Here is a 20,109-nt window from a genome sequence, read left to right on the forward strand (position 1 = left end):
CAGGATGATAAAAATATTGAAGATCATCTAGTTAAACCTCCTGCACAATCCTACAGCATCCTGACAAGTGCCTGTCCGAATTTTCTTCAAATATCTCCAAGGAAGGAGAGTTAACAATAACAACATTAACAAGTAAACTGTTAATGTAATACCTTTGTTGAATCATTGAACTCTACTATTAAGATTTCCTGGTGTGCTTTCAAAATCCAAGTCCTTGTAATTTAATTGTTACTTTTTCTGATTTTTTAAAACTAAAATTATCATTCTTTCTTCTGCGTATTTACAAAATAATGTTCTTTCTGGGTGCTGTTTTGAAGGATTTTGAAGGAAACTGGATTATACAACCATCGTCACAAGTTGACAGGCTCTTTATCAGGAGGGATGAAGAGGAAGCTATCTATTTCAATTGCTCTACTGGGAGGTTCAAAGGTTGTAATTTTGGATGAACCAACCACTGGAGTTGATCCCTGTTCTAGGAGAGGCATTTGGGAAATCATATCAAAGAACAGAAAAGGTAATACGGGCAGGTTATTGTGATTTTAGCTTTTTAGAGCAACAAGTATTACTACAATATTAACATAATAATAGGTTAAGCTTGAATGACTATTACAAATATAGTCACAGTTATGGAACAACAAACATACATTAAAGAAAAGTTTTCAAATGTTAAACTTTCTCTTTGATAAGAAGAGAGGCCTGTGCAGCTGCTCTCCTGCAAAATAGCAGTAGGAAAAGCCAAGAATACCTGCAGACTTTGCCTCTTCTTGCTCCATGGCTGGTTGAGTTCTAGCAGGAGAGACATCATTGCAGAAAAGGCCAACTTTACCCAAGCACCAGGAGCTCTTTGTCCTGGGTGAAAAGACCACCTACTGCCATAGATGGAGAACCAGCAGCTCATGGCTCTTGGTGACTGTAAGATTGGATGCCAGTTGTGGGTGATAAATTGACTTGTAGCAGTGCTGGGATTCAAATTTTTTACTACCGGTTCTGTGGGTATGGCTTGGTGGGTGTGGCAGGGGAAGGATACTGCAAAATCTCCATCAGTCAGAGGTGGTATTTGCCGGTTCTCCAAACTACTCAAAATTTCTGCTACCGGTTCTCCAGAACTGGTCAGAACCTGTTGAATACCACCTCTGACTTGTAGATATGTGATAAAATGTGCTGGAAATCTCAAATTGGGATTATTGATAAACAGTCTCCAGCATTCCTGAATTGTTCTAAAAAAAGAAAGAAAATTGTTTATGCTGACTGGTTCTTCCCCAGGAGAAAAGAAAGAAAACTGCCAGTGTTTATTTCATTCTTCCCATTGTTTTGAATCCTTTTCTGGCCTCTGTACCCAATGAGCTCCTGAGTTTGAGCAATTCATTTTTCACTTGACAATTTTTCTCCTGCCACAAGAATCTGTATGGAAATTGTAGTGTAATTGTCCCCTTTATATATTCTTTTCAGGCAGAACAATCATCCTTTCTACACATCACTTGGATGAAGCAGAGGTCTTAAGTGATAGGATTGCATTCTTGGAACATGGAGGTCTCAAATGCTGTGGGTCCCCATTCTACCTCAAGGAAACTTATGGTAGTGGATACCACCTGACACTTACTAAAGAAAAGGTTTGGAGCAATAATTACTCTCAGTATTTAATAAAAAGTAGGAAATTCTAATAGTAATTTCAAAATCAAAGTAAGCTCTGGTGGAAAAAAAGTATCTTAATGAAAATGATACTGTATTCTTTATTGATTGAGTGATTGATTAGCCCTTGGGCCTTATCAAAGTGAAAAGTTCCAGAAACAAATTATTACTAAAATTTGATAAAATGGCTTTAATCAATTTATAGGTTTCAGTGACAGATGAGATCAAATCCAGAGACAGAGAGTATAATCTTACTTCTCATGGTATTCTGTAAATTTTTGAACAAGTTTTGAGGAGCATGTAGAATGTTCTGACATTCTCCAAGCCATCAGTAAAAATTGATTTAATGATTTAAGACAGGACTGAACTTGGCTAATATTATTGTAAATACAAGACTATGGATATGGTACAGTAATGATAAATATTGTTAGTTGATGAATTACTCTTTTAATTACGATTATTTCAAAAGTTGTTATTGGTTTGTTCAAAATTTGCTTACAATTTCCCAATAGTTTAGGAAAATTTTTAGTCATTATGTACTCCATAGTATCTAAAGAGATTTCTTGTTCTTTATATAAATTGGTATAATAATTCTAAAAAAGTATTTGAATGTTTTTGTTGTCCATGTCAATCTTATTCCCTCTTGAAGCTTGGTTATCATCTTCTTTTCTGTTTTCTTAGTGCATATACCAATTTGGTTTATTTGCCTGTTCAGAAAAGTGTTGTTTCATATTTTTAGGTTTGTTTTCAATATTTGAAACAGTCAGCAAAGATATTTGTTGTTTCAATCCAAAATCCAAAATGTGTTACAAGAAACTAAACTGAAGGAGAGGGTACTCCAGAATTCACCAGGAGATTGTAATATACAATCTTCTTGTAATATACAATATACTTATTACAATCTTCTTGTGAATTCTGGAGTTCCCTCTCCTTCAGTTTAATTTCTTGTAACACATTTTGGATTTTTTCATCCATCTTTCTCTTAATTGCTGTATTGTATTATATAAAATGTCCTCATATCACAGCCTTACAAGTATCCCAAGCTGTTGTCAAATTGACTCCCTTACCTAAATTATTGTTAAAATAGTCTTAAATATCTGTTTGCATTATTTAACAATCTGTGGTTTCTGCAAAATAGATGCATTTAATCTCCATTTAAAAGAACCAAATTTAAGATGCAAAGTCATTGGATTATGGTCAGAAAATATTTTGGAAGAATAATAAAAATTATAAATTAATTATGAATTAATTATAAATAGTTGTTTTGTTGAAGTAGACTTTTTGTAATCTAAATCATATCAATTGTAGAAAAGGATTTATGTGTGTCTGAAAAAATGGTAATGTCTTTTGTTAGTCCATTTTTATACCTCCAAATATTGATCAAATTTAAAGTATCAGCTTGAAAAAAGTTTGGGGCAGTTCCCCCTGTGTTTCTTTGATTCCTTTATCAGCTGATCTGTCCAATTGTGGGGTTACCTACCCCATTGTAGTCTTCAATTACAGACAAATATTGAAAAGAAGTGTCCAGACAGATGTTTTTAAAAAACCTGGCTTTTTCTTGGTGTGGGGTGTATAATCGCACCATAATTCATTTTATTCCCTGTAATTCAATTTGCACAATTACATACATGCCTTGATCATCAGCAAAAAATAAATATGGATGTAATTGGGGTTTTATAAACAAAACTACCCCGTTAGTTTTTTTCTTTGAATTAGCAGAAATAAATTCCAGACCCACAGTGTTATTTGTTAACTACTTTTTCTCAGTCCCTTTAATATGAGTTTCTTGCAAATACATTGTATCATGGTTCACTTTTTTAAAATAACGAAAGAAACTTTTTTCAGTTTTGTGGGGAATTTGCCCCATTTACATTTCATGTCTTGCAAACCATCTGTTATGAAGAGGAAGTTTCAGGGAATCGAGCTGAGGCTCCCATCTTCACAGGCTGTCCTTGATAAGCATCAGACCTCTTTTTATCTTTTTGTTTCTAATCTTTATCTTCTGAAAAATAGTGTAGTTTCGATCTGTGTTTTTCCAAAAAGTCTTGTGCTTTAAGGACTGAGTTTAGTCTATACCATTGATTTTAAAAGATAGCCCCTTCCAGCTTATCCCAGAGAAAGGAAATATTACTTTGTTTCAGAAAATCTGTCAGAGAAAATATTCCTTGTGTTTCCTTAATATTGTAAATGAAATTTCTCTAAACTTCAAGCTGGGTGCCATATTACTAAGCCTTATTATCATGAGAGAAAACTAAAATGAATTGGAGGATCTGCACCTCTACCTCCTTTTTTTAAACTCTTACTTTCAGTGAGCAATCATGTGTCTTGGCCACTCCAAAGCAATGCAAAAGCACCAAAAGTGCTCTTTCAAGAGGCAACTGGACTTTCTGGAAACCAAGAAAGTCCAGATGCCTCTTGAAAAAAGCGTCTTTGGGACAACCATGACTGGAAGACTGAAAAATCCCCATAGACAACAGACTCCTGTGCTCAGGGAGCTGACAAAGCACCTTTCACACCCAGGAGAAACAATTCTTAGAGCCATTTGAAACACTTAAAGATACCAGCTGGTCTCACTCACCACATAAGATATCCTAAGGAAATCATCCAGATTTAAGGAAAGATCACATGGCTGCAGAAAGGCAGTAAAAAAAATCAGTGCCAAGCTTGCATCCTGCCTCTTGGAAGTACATTCCAAAAGGACAGTGCCAGGAACCACTAAAGCAATGTAAAAAGCTTAAAACAACCCTTCCCCTTTAAGAAATTCAAGCCCCTAATAAAGCAAAGCAAAGTACCAGCAAAGAAAAAACAAACCCTGGAGAAGCTCAGGCAACAGTAAGTCTGGGCGTACTGCCAGGAACCTTTAGCAGTTTAGCTGTTACAATGTAATCAGGTTTAACCAAGAGGCTGTTTATTTAAGCAGGGCAATAAAAAATAGGCTAGAAACAACACCAGAATATTTCCTTCCTACCTTCCTTACAGGACTAGCTCTGTAAAGTAGAAAAAACAAAACAAAAAGACATTTCTTCCAACAACCGGTTCTCCGAACTGCTCAGAAAGTTAACAAACGGTTCTCCCGAATAGGTGGGACCTGGCTGAATCTCAGTGTGTGTGTGTGTGTGTGTGTGTGTGTGTGAGAGAGAGAGAGAGAGAGAGAGAGAGAGAGAGGAGGGAGGGAGGGAGGGAGAGAGAGAGAGAGAGAGAGAGAGGAGGGAGAGGGAGGGAGGTGGCATTCAGGTTCTGACCAGTACTGGAGAACCGGTAGCAGAAATTTTGAGTAGTTTGGTGAACCGGCAAATACCACCTCTGACTGGAGATTTTACAGTCTCCTTCCCCTGCCAGGCCCACCAAGCCACACTCACAGAACTGGTAGTAAAAAAAATTGAATTCCAGCACTGGTGTGTGTGTGTGTGTGTGTGTGTAAAGATAATACAAAGGTAGTCCACAAAAATATTTAAAAGTGTTTAAAACATTATAAAAAAATGCACTGTCTGATTATTTGTAATCTACAAACCAAGGTAGAATGATAACGGCAACTCAAGGCAATAAAAGCTTACCATCCAGACAATAAATATTTGCGAACCAGCAGTAAAACTTTACAATAGTTGTAAACAACTTTTTGAAAGGTTAATTCAGTTTTCCCTGGATTATTCAATATGTATATATAAATCATATTTAATTCATTCATGATTATTTAGCTAGTAAAGGCATAATCTTTATAAATCCTTATAAATATGCAGAAAGAAAAAGAAAAAAATATCCTTGCAAACACACTTAATTCAGTAGACGGGGGAGGGGGGAGGGAGAACACTCATGCAAACAGATCTATGCCTAATTCATTTTACAATTATGTCAATATAAGTATGTTCGGTTGATGGTAAAAAGGACGATGCAGTCAATATTGAAGAAAAGCAGTTCACTATATAAATAAAATTTTCTCAATGCTGGGATGCTGTGCTGTGTTTTGTCATCAGCAGAACAAAGGAAACTGTAGACAGACCATACTACACAGCAAAACCCAGCAAAATAAACGTTGCATCCCAATAAATGTTTGATTTCCAAGATTTCTCTTCTCTTCCAGTCCAGTCTTTTCCTCCATTCACCTTTTTTTCCTTGTGGTTACATTTTTTTTTTAGGCTTTTAATTAGATTATTCAGGAGAGCCGCGCTTCTGCAGTCTGCTCTCGCTGGCTATTCTCTGTTCACTTCAGCTCTGTGGATAGGAATTTAAATATCCACCAAACTTTTTGCTTTTCCAAATGTTCTGGTGCAAATTAAATTTATGAGAACCGTGGTGGTTAACCTTTTCAGCACTGGGAGAATGTGTGCCAGCCACCTGGTCTTCTGGTTTCTAACGTGTATATGCGTGCGAAGACCAGCTGGTGGGCGCACATGCAGGTGCCGGAACCCAGAAGAGCGACAGGCAACAGCTGGCGTGCCCGAAGAGATGGCTCTGCATGCCACTTCTGGGACCTGTGACATAGGTCCGCCATCACGGTATTAGAGTTTCTTTTAAATATGCATTTAAAAGAAAGTCCATGTATTTAAATATGTGCATTGCATGGCCTTTTAAAACAGACAATTAATGGAAAACTTTATCAAAATTATCAAATATATCAAATTTGGCATGACCAGGTTTGTACATATCTTGCATATTTTAAAAGAATTTCATTGGATATCTATTAAATTTTGGACTTTTTTTGACTATTCATATTTATATGTTGCCCAAAGCAAATTGCTAAAATCTTTAACCAAGGCTGTTTTTCAAAGGCTCATCATGAGAAAATATAGTTTAAGGCTATCTGCTTCTTTGCTGCTATACTCCATAACCAAAAGTCCTCCATAAAGAAGCTAACTTATTTCCCATGTTGAATGTTTTGGGCCAAAGCTTATGCAAATTAGGATATCTAATCTAGACACTTAAATTGCAAGCCAATTTCCTGCTGTCTATATCCATCAACTAGCAGATACAGTTTACTGATGTACTCAGGATACCTGAATATAATTTTATTCAGTTGTTTCAAACTTAATTTCCTTCTCTTGTATCATGTTTTATGGTATATTATGATCATTAAAATTTTGCTGTGTGGTGCTTTATTATCCCCTTATGTTTCCCCAGAGCTCAGTTCTGAATGTAGGAGAATGCAATACCTCTACTGTGACAGCCACAATACAGGCTCATCTTCCAGAAGCATATCTCAAAGAAGATATTGGTGGAGAACTTATCTATGTACTTCCTCCATTTAACAATAAAGTTTCTTTATCCTATCAGTCTCTTCTGAGAAACCTGGATAGTAATTTAAGTGATCTACATATTGGCTGCTATGGAATTTCAGATAGCACTGTAGAAGAAGTAAGCATCTAGCACATTTTTTTTACTACCGGTTCTTTGGGCATGGCTTGGTGGGCGTGGCAGGGGAAGGATACTGTAAAATCTCCAGTCAGAGGTGGTATTTTCTGGTTCTCCAGACTACTCAAAATTTCTGCTACCGGTTCTCTAGAACTGGTCAGAACCTGCTGAATACCACCTCTGATCTAGCGGCTTTAAACAATCAGATTTATTAATATTTTATAAAATTGTATTATTTTGTTGCACTGTGAGCCAAATGTTTAAACTGGATTTGTCTTCCCCCCATCTATTAAGATCTTCCCTTAAGGACCTGGGATAGGCAGATGTTCTTTTATTGTGTTAAAATTATTATCACAAAAAAGTAAGTTGTTCCAAGTAAAGCTGCCTCTTGCAATTGACTAGTGGTGGTTTTATGAATGCTGATGGTATTCAAGTGATGCTTGTTATATTTGCAGTTATTATTATTCACTGAATATTTAATTATATGTAAAGATAGGAAAATTTGTTGAGACTTCATTTTAATGTGTCTCAAATGTATGTGGAACTCATATATAATTTGTATACTAAAATAGGTATTTAAAATTGCACTTAGTTTGCATCACAGGATTCAGTAAAACAATATATTAAGATTATATGCAAAACCATTTGAAAAAAATATACGTTTAGAGTTGCACCAAATGCAAACTCAAGTTTATATGAACTTTTTTTAAAAAGTTGCAAACTGATCTGGATCAGGAAATGAAAAAAATAAACTGAAGATGGGAAACAGCAATGACACCAGTGATGGGATTCAAATTTTTTTACTACCATTTCTATGGGCATGGCTTGGTGGGTGTGGCAGGGGAAGGATACTGTAAAATCTCCAGTCAGAGCTGATATTTGCTGGTTCTCCGAACTACTCAAAATTTCTTCTACCAGTTCTCCAGAACTGGTCAAAATCTGCTGAATACCACCTCTGAATGACACCTTTCTCTAATTGTAGGGGGTTCTTTGTCTAGTAGTGCATTTTTGTCAGTCAGTGTGAAAGACCATAGAGGAAATTAATATTCTCTTTCCATTATGTTTACATGTTATATCTATGCAATGGCTTCTTATGAGGATGGTCATTTACAAAGTAGAAACTGTATGAATAAAAGTTATTTACAGAACTATGAACTGACATAAGATTCTGCACACAAACTGGAAACAATCAGTCTAACTTAAACATAGAGCATATGTGAAATTGCATGTGTTTTCAATCTTGAGTGCAGGTAGAAATTTTTAATAGATCAAGATCAAAAATATTTGGTTTAGGAATTGTGAGAACTGAAATTAAAATATTTTTAATATTACTGTTTTGCAGGTATTTCTTAATTTGACCAAAGATTTTGCAAACGATGAACAAACTGAGGCAGAGTTATCTCAAGAGGGACCCAGTTTTAATGTGGATAATGATGGCTTGTCCATGAACTCTAACAATGTCTTTGAACCAGATGGTATGAAAATAGTGTAATTTTTCACTGGCTGAAGTTTTTATCAAAGGAAAAGCTTGTAGTATCTAGAACAGTGTACAGTGAATTACAGCAAGATGGCATTTTTAGCAAGATTGTGAAATATCAGGTTAACTTCACAAAAACGTAAGCTGGATTGATAATAAATTGGGTGGACAGGACAAAATCACTAAGTATGGCTGGTGATGGAGCAATTTCAGGCTACAATTAGAGATAAGATAGCTTTGTGGGAACTCCAGTATCTCTTAACCTGAAATCAAACACTGTTCATGACTAGAAATATAATGAGGAGTTATTCTGTGCCATTTCATCCTTGATCTGTTTTGTCCCTCAGAAATTAGTTTACCAAGAAAAACTACTTCCATCTCAGACTTTAGTGAGAAGGTGGGAAATGGTGACATAATCTAATAGGACCCTATGCCTAGGCTAAGGAATAATTCACTTGCCACTTAAATTTTATATAATTACTTAATAATTGCAATGGCTCCTTAAATATTATTCAGTTATTGAGACATAGGCTGAGTTATAATTAAGTACAAGGCTGCTACTCAGCAGCAATCCACAAACTCCAAAATCACTCCCCCACCCCCCCACCCCAGTTATCATATGAAACAAGAACAATGAATGACTGGGACTATCACTAACTTCATAGATCTTGTTTTTGTCAAAGATGCAAACAACCATAACTAATTCAGGAAATCAGACCTTTAATGCTAGAGCTCCCTGGCTGTGGAGAAGATATTCAATTACCTGTATATCTGGCAGTAGCACCTTACCTCCTTATAGGCCTAGGAACAACCTTACTGAAACACCATGTTCTCTCAGACTGTTTAATCTACTGATCATGTAGCTTTTCATTCTTTCCATTATAAGCACAATATAGGCCTGAGGGGAGAATGTTGATGACCCAGGATGAGGGGGGTTAGATAGGTTGCCTTACCAAAAGCAAAACACAGCCATTTCCAGAAGTGCATTTGGAAAAGAAGAAACATAGTGTGAGTCCTAACGTCAATCCTGCTAATAAGGCAGCAGCCAGAATTTAGGATTGTCTAGGACAGGCTCGTCCAACCTGCGGCCCAAGGGCCGCATGCGGCCCAGGTCACCTTGTAATGCGGCCCAGTGCCCACCCCAACCTTCGTGCCAGAGCCAGCGAGGAGGAGGAGGAGAAGCAGGCGCGAGGCAGGGCGAGGCGAGCGCCAGTCCAAGCAGCAACAGAAAAAGCAGGTGCCCTCAGAGCACCACCTCCTGCTGTTGCCACCACCGCCATCGCCGCCGCTTCTGCCCCCGCCGCTTCTGCCCCCACTGCCACTTCTGCCCCTGCTGTCGCTGCCGCTTCTGCCCCCGCCGCCTCCGCTTCTGCCCCCGCCACCGCTGCTGCTTCTGCCCCCGCCGCTGCTGCTGCTTCTGCCTTCTAGTCCTGCCTCATCCAGCCGGGCCATTTGCAGGAGGAGAGGTAGGCGCGAGGCAGGCGAGCTTTCTCCCCCACCCCTGCAAAATTTGGCCTGAAAATAAACCATGATAAAAAAAACGTGATAAAAAAACTGTGATAAAAAATAAATAATTTTTAATAAATAATTAATAATAAAAACATCTCACTAACTTCATTTCCAAATAAATTTAATATGTTAACTATGTTTTCTATGTTTTTTTTTGGATGATCAGGTATCGTTACTGTTATTTTATTTTATGTGCGGCCCAAACCAAATTTTCATCTTCTAATGTGGCCCAGGGAAGGTGAAAGGTTGGACACCCCTGGTCTAGGATTTTAAAAGAGAAATAATATTTTTGTATGGTTTATGTGTACTGGTGGGATGAATTGGGTAAAACTAAGTATAATAAGGAAACAGAATTAAATCCTTATGTATTTCTTTTCCTTTTCTTTTTGATGAATAGATGAAGTCCTGATTAAGTCAGGAAAGCCAAACAATCTTTCTCTCCTGCTGAGGAAGGCCACAGCATTGTTCATTAAACGTTTCCATCACACTCGACGCGATGTGAAAGGCTTTATTGCTCAAGTTATCCTTCCTGTGCTCTTTGTGACAGCTGCTATGGGCCTGGGCACCTTGAGAACCAAGGTGGCAGAATACCCAGCTCTCCATCTCTCACCAGCCTTGTATGGTTCTTCCGGCCAGTCAGACTTCTTTGGGTAACTATTCATTTTTAGTAATTCAGTTGGCTTAATGGAATGTGATGCACGCGGAGTAAGAGGGGTGACCAAATCGTCACCAGTGTGACTAGAATCATTATAGTTCCTTGTATGTATGAGATATGCTAAGAAAATGAAGGATAAGAGACAGAAAAAAAATACTTTTTGTTAACTTCAGCAGTATCATACTTTCTAGAGTTTTAAAAGTAAAGCAAATTATAAGTTTATGTCAGCTCTCCCAGATAAACCAGACAAGAAACATTGACTAGATGAATTAATTCTCCCCCCCCACCCAAGGCTATCTTAAAAAAATATTGTAAAAGTACAAAGTTCCCAGTGCCACGTTTGACTGCTTGATCCATCAGGGAGGGAACTTCTTGAAATTCCACTGGGGTTATGCCACTGGGGGTTCTCTGGTTGTCTTGACTAATTGTTCCCTAGGCAGCATCTTTTCCTCTTGTTCCCCAATGTCATTCATACATTCTATTGCATTTTTATAAGGCTTATCAATATAGCCCAACAATTCAGTAAGCTTTCAGGGTATTCAATTAATTTGAGCAAATCTCATATTTGCCACCATGTGCTGCTAAAATTCTCCAAGTGTTTATTCATTTTTAACCTTCAGTTGGGTGAAACAGTGTCCCATGGGGCAACCATTTTTGAACCAAACATTACATTTTGAATTTAACCAAACATTACATTTTGAATTTAATTTACAGAACGCCAGAACACATTATTCCTATGGGAATGAAATACGAGAAATTTATCATATGTTTGCCATGTCAAATATTCCCTGATAGCTTTCCACAAGTCAGTGGGGAAGCCAGGAGGAAGTATACATTTTATTGTGACTGTTGAGACTCCTTGCCAGCTTCCCACAAGCAAACTGGAAGGGAGTGTCAACAATGAGGAAGCCACCAGGGATGGTTGCAAGTTGCTCAACCATACAACTTCTCTAGGCTTGTGCGCTTATATCACATCAGCCACTTGCATAGTCCTGTGCACCTTTCCCAACCTCTACCTCATCCCCAGGTAGCCTCCCTGACTTACGTTGTGGCTCTTGTGCATACCATGAACCCTTCCCAACCCACACTGTGTCCTTCCTGATCTGCACAGAACCTCTCACATATCCTGCATACCTTCCTAATCCACACCATAACCTCACACAGAAGAAGTGCTGCACAATTCAGGGATGGTGTGTGGGGTGCATGAAACATGACCCCTGGTTTGGGATGGAAGTATGCAGGGTGTGACATGGATCAGGAAGAGTGCACAGGGATGCAAAGGGATGACTGTTTGGTAAGGAAATTCTTCTGAAATGCTGATCCTTGGATCGCAAAGGAACTACTACCTCTTATATGTTCATGGAATCATTTGTGAACTGGAGTTTTACTAAGAATTTTGAGCATATTAAATATCTTATAATTATCTAAAATTGGAAATTTTGTTTCAAGATAAATATTTCAATGGCCCTCATTTAAAAAAAACTTTGTTAAATTACCTAAGGGGGAAAAAAGAAAACAAAAAATAAATTGAGGCTCTTGTATGCTGCTCCTCTCCAGAGGGAGGCTGGACCCATTCATATGGTCCACCCCTGGTGATGGATGGATCCTGATGGGTCCCAGATGGAACTGGGGATATCTTGGAGTTGTTGCTGCACAGTCCTGCTAAAGGCGTGGCAGCAGCTGGAATTTAAGGGTGGCCGCAACTTTGGACAGGATCACGTCATGCAGCCTCTCTTGACTCATCCTTCCAGACCCTCCCCATGGGTTACACAGGAGCTATGGATTCTGAAAAGAGCCAAGAAATGCCTAGAATATCGCTGGAGGAAGACAAGGGATGACTCTGACCAGACTTGACTTAGATCTGCTATTAAGACCTACTACTGAGATTAGCCATATCACTCATGCCAGCAGAGAGGCATATTGCAGGTTCCATCAACCTGATTTTTCTGGCTGGTGAGGTCTAGGAGGAAGGCCTTCTCTGCTGTTGCTCCTGCCCTCTGGAACATCTTGCCCCCTTCTATGTGAGGTGTGAGGTTGGCACCAATCCTTCTAGCCTTTCATAAGGGCCTAAAGATGTGGCTCTGCCAGTCAGCTTGGAGCTCCAGTGTGAGAACAGTGCAATGGAAGTAGTTGATTGAGTAATATCGTAACAGATTCCACCTCCTCCACTCTGCTCCCACCCTCCCCACGTCTCCTTGGTTTTAATGTCTGATATTAACTTTTAATGTTTTAATTGTATATGTAACTGTAAGCCACCCAGAGTTACCCTATAGGCAGCAAATCAACCAACCAATCAACCAATCCAAAATAATCCCTTCAAAAACAAGGAACATCAAAATAAAATAAAAAATAAAAATAAATCACATGAAATATTTAAATAGTGTGTGTGTAGATATTAGTATTCTGACACAAGATAGTTTTCTTCAGTTTCCATTGTCATTCAGTTTTAACATGGGATATTCAGGGATTCAAAAGAATGTCGACTATCCTGTTGATTACTTATACTTGCCTTGAAATTGCAGTTAACCATTTGGTTTGTTTGTGTGTTTAGGAATTTCAATCAAACCACAGATATTTTGGTTGCTTCATTGTTCTCTTTTCCTGGAATAGATAATATCTGCCTAAACAGAAGTAATTTGTAAGTAGCTCTTCTTCATTTTTAAGTAACTCTCATAATAACAGAATAATAATCTTCTTCCTACTTTTAATAACTCCTCTTCTAAGAAGACAAATGACTGAAAATTATGAGTCATCAGGGTAATCTGCTCAGCTATTATACCAAGCTGCCAACATCAGAAAATATTCTAGCAACAATCAGTGATTTATATCAAATTTGGTGCAGTTAAATATCCAATATTAAATGTGCAATATTCTTCACCAAAATATCAAATCTAGATTTATAATTCTCAGTGATGTTCAGTGTTCTCAAAATTAAGATATTTTAGATTTTTTTGTTGTTACTAAATCTGGGGGTTCAGCAGTAACGCAATATAAATTATTATTATCTAGAACAGTGGTTCCCAAAGTGGGTGGTACCGCCCCCTGTGGATGGTGGGATGCCTTAGGGGGGCGCTAAGAGGCAAGGGGGGTGGCAGGGGGGCACTAAGGTGGCAGGGGAAGAAGACAGTTCTCAGTGTCTTCTTTATTATTTTACATCACACAATGGCATCCAGTGTCTTAATAAGTTGCCACAATTACTGTTTGAGAGAGCTTTTGAATGGAGCATAAATGGACCACCTTTGTGTGCCTCTGTAGTTCTTGACATTTGGGGAAGAGTGCAGGCAAGGATGCAAAATGGATTGAATCAGGCTTTGTTTATTGTTAATTTATTTTGAAAAGCACACACTATAGTGTTTGTCTGTTTTCCACCACACAAAATGGCAAAAATTAGGCCTCTAATTTTCAGCTGCTGTTGGACGGGACTTACAAAAACTACAAAAAAATGATATGTTAGCTCTTTTATTATTTATTTGTACATGTAACTATTTTTTTTATTTTTCATTAAAATAATTGTGCCATGGGCTATACATACAGTATACAGTATCACACGATTTTATGGGTAAGCATTATATTAGAGTTAGGCAATCTCTCCGGGACAAGATATATATATATATATATTCTTAAGTTTTCGCGGGTACTTTCATATATGTTATTCAGCTGTGAGTTTTACAACTGTAAAAGTCTGACTCACAGACGAACACAATACAGAAGCCTGATGATGGCAGATGAGATTCTGCCAAAACGTTGCTACAGCTTTAAAAGCACAACTATAATGACATGGGAAAATACCCGAACAAAGCTGAATACGATACATATATATATGAAAATATATATTTATTTCATGTTACTGTAGATATGTTTTGGTTTTTAAAATGGTCTTATTAAAACTTTCCTTCTCAAATTTTAGTATTGAATAAAAATAGATGAACAGAAGAATAGTTAAACCAGTAAGAACTAAGCAAAGCTGATCAAATTTAGCTTCCATTGGAAAAGCTTTAGGAAATTAATAAATAATGAGGTATTCCTGCCTAGTGTTCTGCATTAGCTAGGACATTCCCACTATGCTGTATACAAATTTATAGGCAATATCAATATTAAATCTGTTTACTTTCAGAACATGTTTCAAGGAAGATGTGGCTGAAAAGTGGATATTCAGTGGAAATAAGAGTGATCAGTATACTGCCTGCAATTGCACACTCAGTGGAGAGGTAAATTCAAATTAGAATCTCATGCCATAAGGTCACTATAAGATAGAAATAAAAAAAAGACTGGAGGTTCCAATAAAGACTAAATAAGTGGATCTCCCCCCCCCTCAAAAAAACTAAGCCCCAAGTTTAAGAAAAACAGATATCTTTTAACAACTGTATTTATAAAAGCTAATTTCCCAAGTTGCCAATTTGACAGTATTTTTATTTAATAATACTACTTAACAATATGAATGGTATAGTAATTTATGGTTATAACTTGCTTCCAGTAGAATTTTCCTTCACTTTCTCAAACATGAAAACTACAATGCCAGTCTTGGAGGCAAAACTAAATATGATGTTAATTATTATTATCTAGCACTGATGATGTTACCTAGTTGGGTAATGAAATATTTGTAAGAAAACAAGTTCAGAGAAGCAAATTATCAGTTCTTCCTTTCTACAATTTTTCCTTGAGCTACAGAGGAACAAATGAATAAAAGAACAAGCTGTTCTGGTTTTTTTTATTACTGAAGCATCACAACAATAGAACTATAAGGGAAAAAATGATAACCAAGAAGAGTCTGTTTTAATGTTAGAGGAGAATGGGGGTGACTAGGACAGGGACTAGGAAGGAGGAAACAATCCATAAAATGGGGGTCGCCAACCTTTTGGACCTTGGGGATCACCAAACTCATAATTTTAATCACACGGACCACTAATATGAATTTTGACTGACGGTGGCTTGCTGATGTTGAAAATACGTGCCACCGTAGGTTGGCACGTGTAATGTGCAAATTTGCAGGTGGTACAACATGCAAAAAGCAGCGCAGCCCTTGCCAGCCAGGATGAGGTAATGGTGCTGTTGCGGCAAGAGGGGGGCGGGTGGCACAGGTGGGCCGAAGTGATGGAGATGGCTGGAAGGTGTGGGAGTGCCACACTACTTGCATTTGTGCAGCATCAGCATTCTGCCTTCGCTCAAGGAGCCCAGCCTAGGAGCAAGGGTGAAAAGGTGGGCCCAACTGCAGAGCCCTGGAGAGCCTCAGAGCGAACCAGTTCTCTGCCAGTTGATCTTCGGCACTACTGGTACACCAGAACAGGCCCAAACCGGTAGAATACCATTATACTAGTTATAATGAGAGAGAGTGAGCATCCAGCATTAGCATTTGGCCACTAGCAGCCCTACTGCCTTGTCCCCTTCTCCTGACCTCTCCTGGTGGTCTGCCATCCTTTCAATGATAGGATTGGTTACAAAGCCAGGTCACCTCATAAGAAGATGAAGTGGGCCTCCCTCTGACCTACATGCTTTGCCCTCCTGCACACAACATGAACAATCTGGCCAAGGAGAGCGAAAGCAGCAGTGGGAGCTGGCCATGCTCTCCACGGCCACACCTATCACAGCCATGCCCACCACAGCCCCCCCCCCCAAGTCAACCACAATCCTGATGTGGCCCTCAATGAAATTGAGTTTTACACCCCTGCCCTACAGTATAGAAAGTATATCTGCCCAGCTGAAAATTAGTTTGTATACATGGTTTTATTTTTTTATTAAATTCTAATTTAAAAACTTTTCCCTTGTTTCATTTGCGTCAAGTTTTATTTGCTAAAATAATATTGTATAGGGACACTAAATAATATTTTATATTAATATTGTTTGTCAAAATAAATAATTTTAGTTGTAAAAATCTTTCATGTTCATAAATTTATTTTCTTTGTAGACTTGTCCAAAGCTGAACTTTTCACCCCCTCACAAGAGAACATTCTCTTCCCGAACAATATATAACCTTACTGGACATGATGTAGAAACTTATCTTCTAGTTACTGCCAGAGATTTTGTTCAAAAGAGGTATTCCATTTATCTTATTGCTGTCCCTTGCTTGCTCTATTTAACTTTAACAGAAAGCCTCTACTGAAAGTGTTATTGCCAAAGCAGCATTGTACCATTGATATGTAAATCTTGATAGACACACACATACACACCCACATACACAATGTCATGATGACTCTATAGAAGGGCAGAACTTGTGTTGCAACAATGTAACACTAATTTCATTGTGGTCCCATTGAGATCACCACCACCTCTCCTGATGCCTCTGGTTATCACCATCTCTCTGGTACCAGTTCAGGGAGAGGATGGGATAGCAGGCGCTACATATGGTGGGACTTTTTCATAATTTCTTAGTCACCAATTCACTGAAAAAAGGGGATTTAGATTGTTTAGATTATGTTTGTGGCTATAATCTTTAATTTTGATTTTAAAAAGTCAGGAGGCACCACTAACAAATTATGATTCTAAAATTATTTTGCTTTTCTTCTTTTTTTAAATTTTAGTCCATAAATCTTGAAAGATGATAATGAAAACATACATTAATTTTAATTAAACTCTTGAGATTATACAGTTCCTGGTAGCTCTTTCAGTATGTGGAAAAGAACATGTTGGTACACCTTATTTTCATAGGACCTGGGAATTGCCTGGTTTTGTTATTTTTATTTGAATCCTGAGTCTGCAGCTCTCTTGTCAGCTTCTTCGTCTTCTCTTCTCTGTATAAGAAGTCCTTAAGGGGCGTATTAGGAGCATGGTGACTCACATGGTTAGGATGCTGGGTTGGAGTTTAGCAAGCCTATGTTTGAGACCCAAGTGCTGCTGTGCAGTGGGATGGGCTCCCATCACTCACCTCAGCCTCCTTGACAGGATATGAAAGAAGCCCTTTGGGCATCCACCGGGCACCGATGATATCATGGGCTAATCCTTTCAACCCAGAAGTGCCTCCAACATGAATAGGATGGGGATGAGATGTATGAGATTAGCATACCCATATGGTCCAAGAACATAGAAAACTTGCTTAAAGAAAGAAAACTTGATGGTGCCATCAATCATTGCCCAAATACGTCAAGCTGTCAGAAATGATGTACACTTCAGAATGTTACTAAATATTTTAAATGAAAAGGGTGAGCTCAAAACCAAACAATAATTAAATGAACAAGGATTAGAGAGATATAGAATGGTACTCATATATACAGATACAAACAAGATATGAGAAAGATATGAAAGATGAAGGGATTGGAAAGGAGTTGACAGAATTGGATAAAATATTAACAGGAGCAGAGGACAAATTGATTAAAAGATTATATAGTTATTTGTTGGGTGTCAAGCTGGAAGAAGAACAAGCTAAAGAAATGATGATTGCATGGGCAAAAAACTTTGGACATCTTAGAGAACTGGATAAATGGCAGAAATTATGGGATAGGAATTATAAATTGACAATATCGACATGTATAAGGAGAATTTGTATAAGATGTTTTAGAGATGGCACTTGTGCCAGAAAGACTAGCGAAAATGTTTAAAGATAAATCAATGAAATGTTGGAAATGTCATCAAACACCAGGAACATATTACCATATGTGGTGGGCTTGCACAGAGGCTAAACGATATTGGACTAAAATACACACATGGTTGGAAAAAATGATTAAACAACGTATAGATTTGAAACCTGAAATATTCCTATTAGGAATGGTACCAGAAGGCTATAGTAAAGAAAAGATTTATTTATTTAATTATACATGTTTTAACAGTGGCTACAATTGTATTTGCCCAAAATTGGAAGAGTGACAAAAAGGAAAGTAATTGAAAAAACATTTGAATGTGCATAAATGGATTGACACTAAAAATTAAAGAAAAAGAAGAAACTGAATATTACTTGGTATAGAATCTGTTCTATCAATGGATAGAGAACAAAACAAATTAAAAGAGATTTGATATATTTAGAGTGTAATTACAGAAATTAATATAATAGACACATGCGATACTATTATATATTTGGGAATGTGATTATTGTTGTATTGTTAGATTTGATAAGAAAAACATCATTTATAATGGTCAAATAATTGAAATATGTATCTAACTGACACACGAGTGAAATGGAATGGATTTGCTGTATATAAAAAACAATTTTTTTTAAAAAAAGAAGAAGTGATGTACACTTTATGTTTTATATAACTTCCATGGAATTTAAGATATAATTTCCATGTGAAATTTAAGATGTTTAAAACATGAAAACTTTATTTCTAATATGGTTTTCCCCCCTCCCACATCTAGATATGGTGGATGGAGTTTTGGGCTGCCCTTGCCTAGTAATCTCCGATTTGATATAAACCCTGTACCTGCTAACAGAACAGTAACTAAGGTAAACTATGGGCATTTAGTTGTCATGAAACAGAGCAAACCAATAAGTGATTTCTTAAATTTTATATATATATATATATATATATATATATTCTTAAGTTTTCGCGGGTACTTACATGTATGGTATTCAGCTTTGTTCGGGTATTTTCCCATGTCATTGTAGTTGTACTTTTAAAGTTGTAGCAATGTTTCGGCGGAATCTCATCTGCCATCATCAGGCTTCACAGATGAACACAGTACAGAAGCCTGTATCATCAGGCTTGTGTATTGTGTTTGTCTGTGAGTCAGGCTTTCACAGCCATCTCTGTTTTAAATTTGGTGCTAGCCTGTAAAAGTCTGACTCACAGACGAACACAATACACAAGCCTGATGATGGCAGGTGAGATTCTGCTGAAACGTTGCTACAACTTTAAAAGCACAACTATAATGACGTGGGAAAATACCTGAACAAAGCTGAATACCATACATACATACATGCATGCATACATACATACATACATACATACATACATACGTTGTGGCTCCAAATCCTGAGTCTGCATTCTTAGAGGAAGAGGATTTGGAAGATGAGGAGGAGGTAGAATTGAGAATGCCTTCCTCCCCAGGACCTTCCTCTTCGGCAATGCCTCAGGTTTCGGCAGATAACCGAGAGGGACAGCCTGAGGCTAATCAGGAAGAGGAGGAGGGCATATCAGAGCAGCCTTTGACAGAGAATCGAGTAGATAAATGCTGGCTTGATGCTAGGCAGCGTCGCAGGAAAAAGTGTGAATTTTTCTGTAGAGCTTCGGTGTATCCTGTTTCTTGAAAGCCTAGTGATTAATGTTTCTGTTATCTTGTTGGACTTGGCAGTCAGCGTGTGTGATACTGCCAAGAACATAGCAAGCTCAAAGGAATTAACTCAGTAAATACCGAATCTTCTTGCCTGCTTGTATTTGGTCAGAGTTTTGGACTTCTCATCTATCTTGTGAAGGTGAGACATATTTTTCCATGTCATTGTAGTTGTGCTTTTAAAGTTGTAGCAACATTTCGGCAGAATCTCATCTGCTATCATCAGGCTTCTGTATTGTGTTCATCTTTTAGTGCGGCTTGGCATCGAGTAAACGGACGGCTATCATTTATTAGGAAG

The 20,109-nt window shown here is 37.7% G+C and overlaps 1 protein-coding gene across 1 annotated transcript in view; it reads left to right on the plus strand.

Annotated features, from left to right (window-relative positions):
• ABCA12 (ATP binding cassette subfamily A member 12) overlaps positions 1-20,109 on the plus strand; it is a 137,354-nt gene that overhangs the window by 81,867 nt on the left and 35,378 nt on the right. Inside the window, exons 31-39 of the mRNA XM_026707730.2 lie at positions 318-514; positions 1,450-1,610; positions 6,745-6,978; positions 8,318-8,450; positions 10,359-10,611; positions 13,168-13,254; positions 14,731-14,824; positions 16,519-16,646; positions 18,897-18,984. Of these exons, the coding sequence (XP_026563515.2) occupies positions 318-514; positions 1,450-1,610; positions 6,745-6,978; positions 8,318-8,450; positions 10,359-10,611; positions 13,168-13,254; positions 14,731-14,824; positions 16,519-16,646; positions 18,897-18,984 (1,375 nt within the window). The remainder of the gene's footprint in view (positions 1-317; positions 515-1,449; positions 1,611-6,744; positions 6,979-8,317; positions 8,451-10,358; positions 10,612-13,167; positions 13,255-14,730; positions 14,825-16,518; positions 16,647-18,896; positions 18,985-20,109) is intronic.

Source organism: Pseudonaja textilis, chromosome 1 (genome assembly GCF_049901715.1).
Source record: "Pseudonaja textilis isolate UNSWEBS1 chromosome 1, rPseTex1.2, whole genome shotgun sequence".
NCBI lineage: Eukaryota > Metazoa > Chordata > Lepidosauria > Squamata > Elapidae > Pseudonaja > Pseudonaja textilis.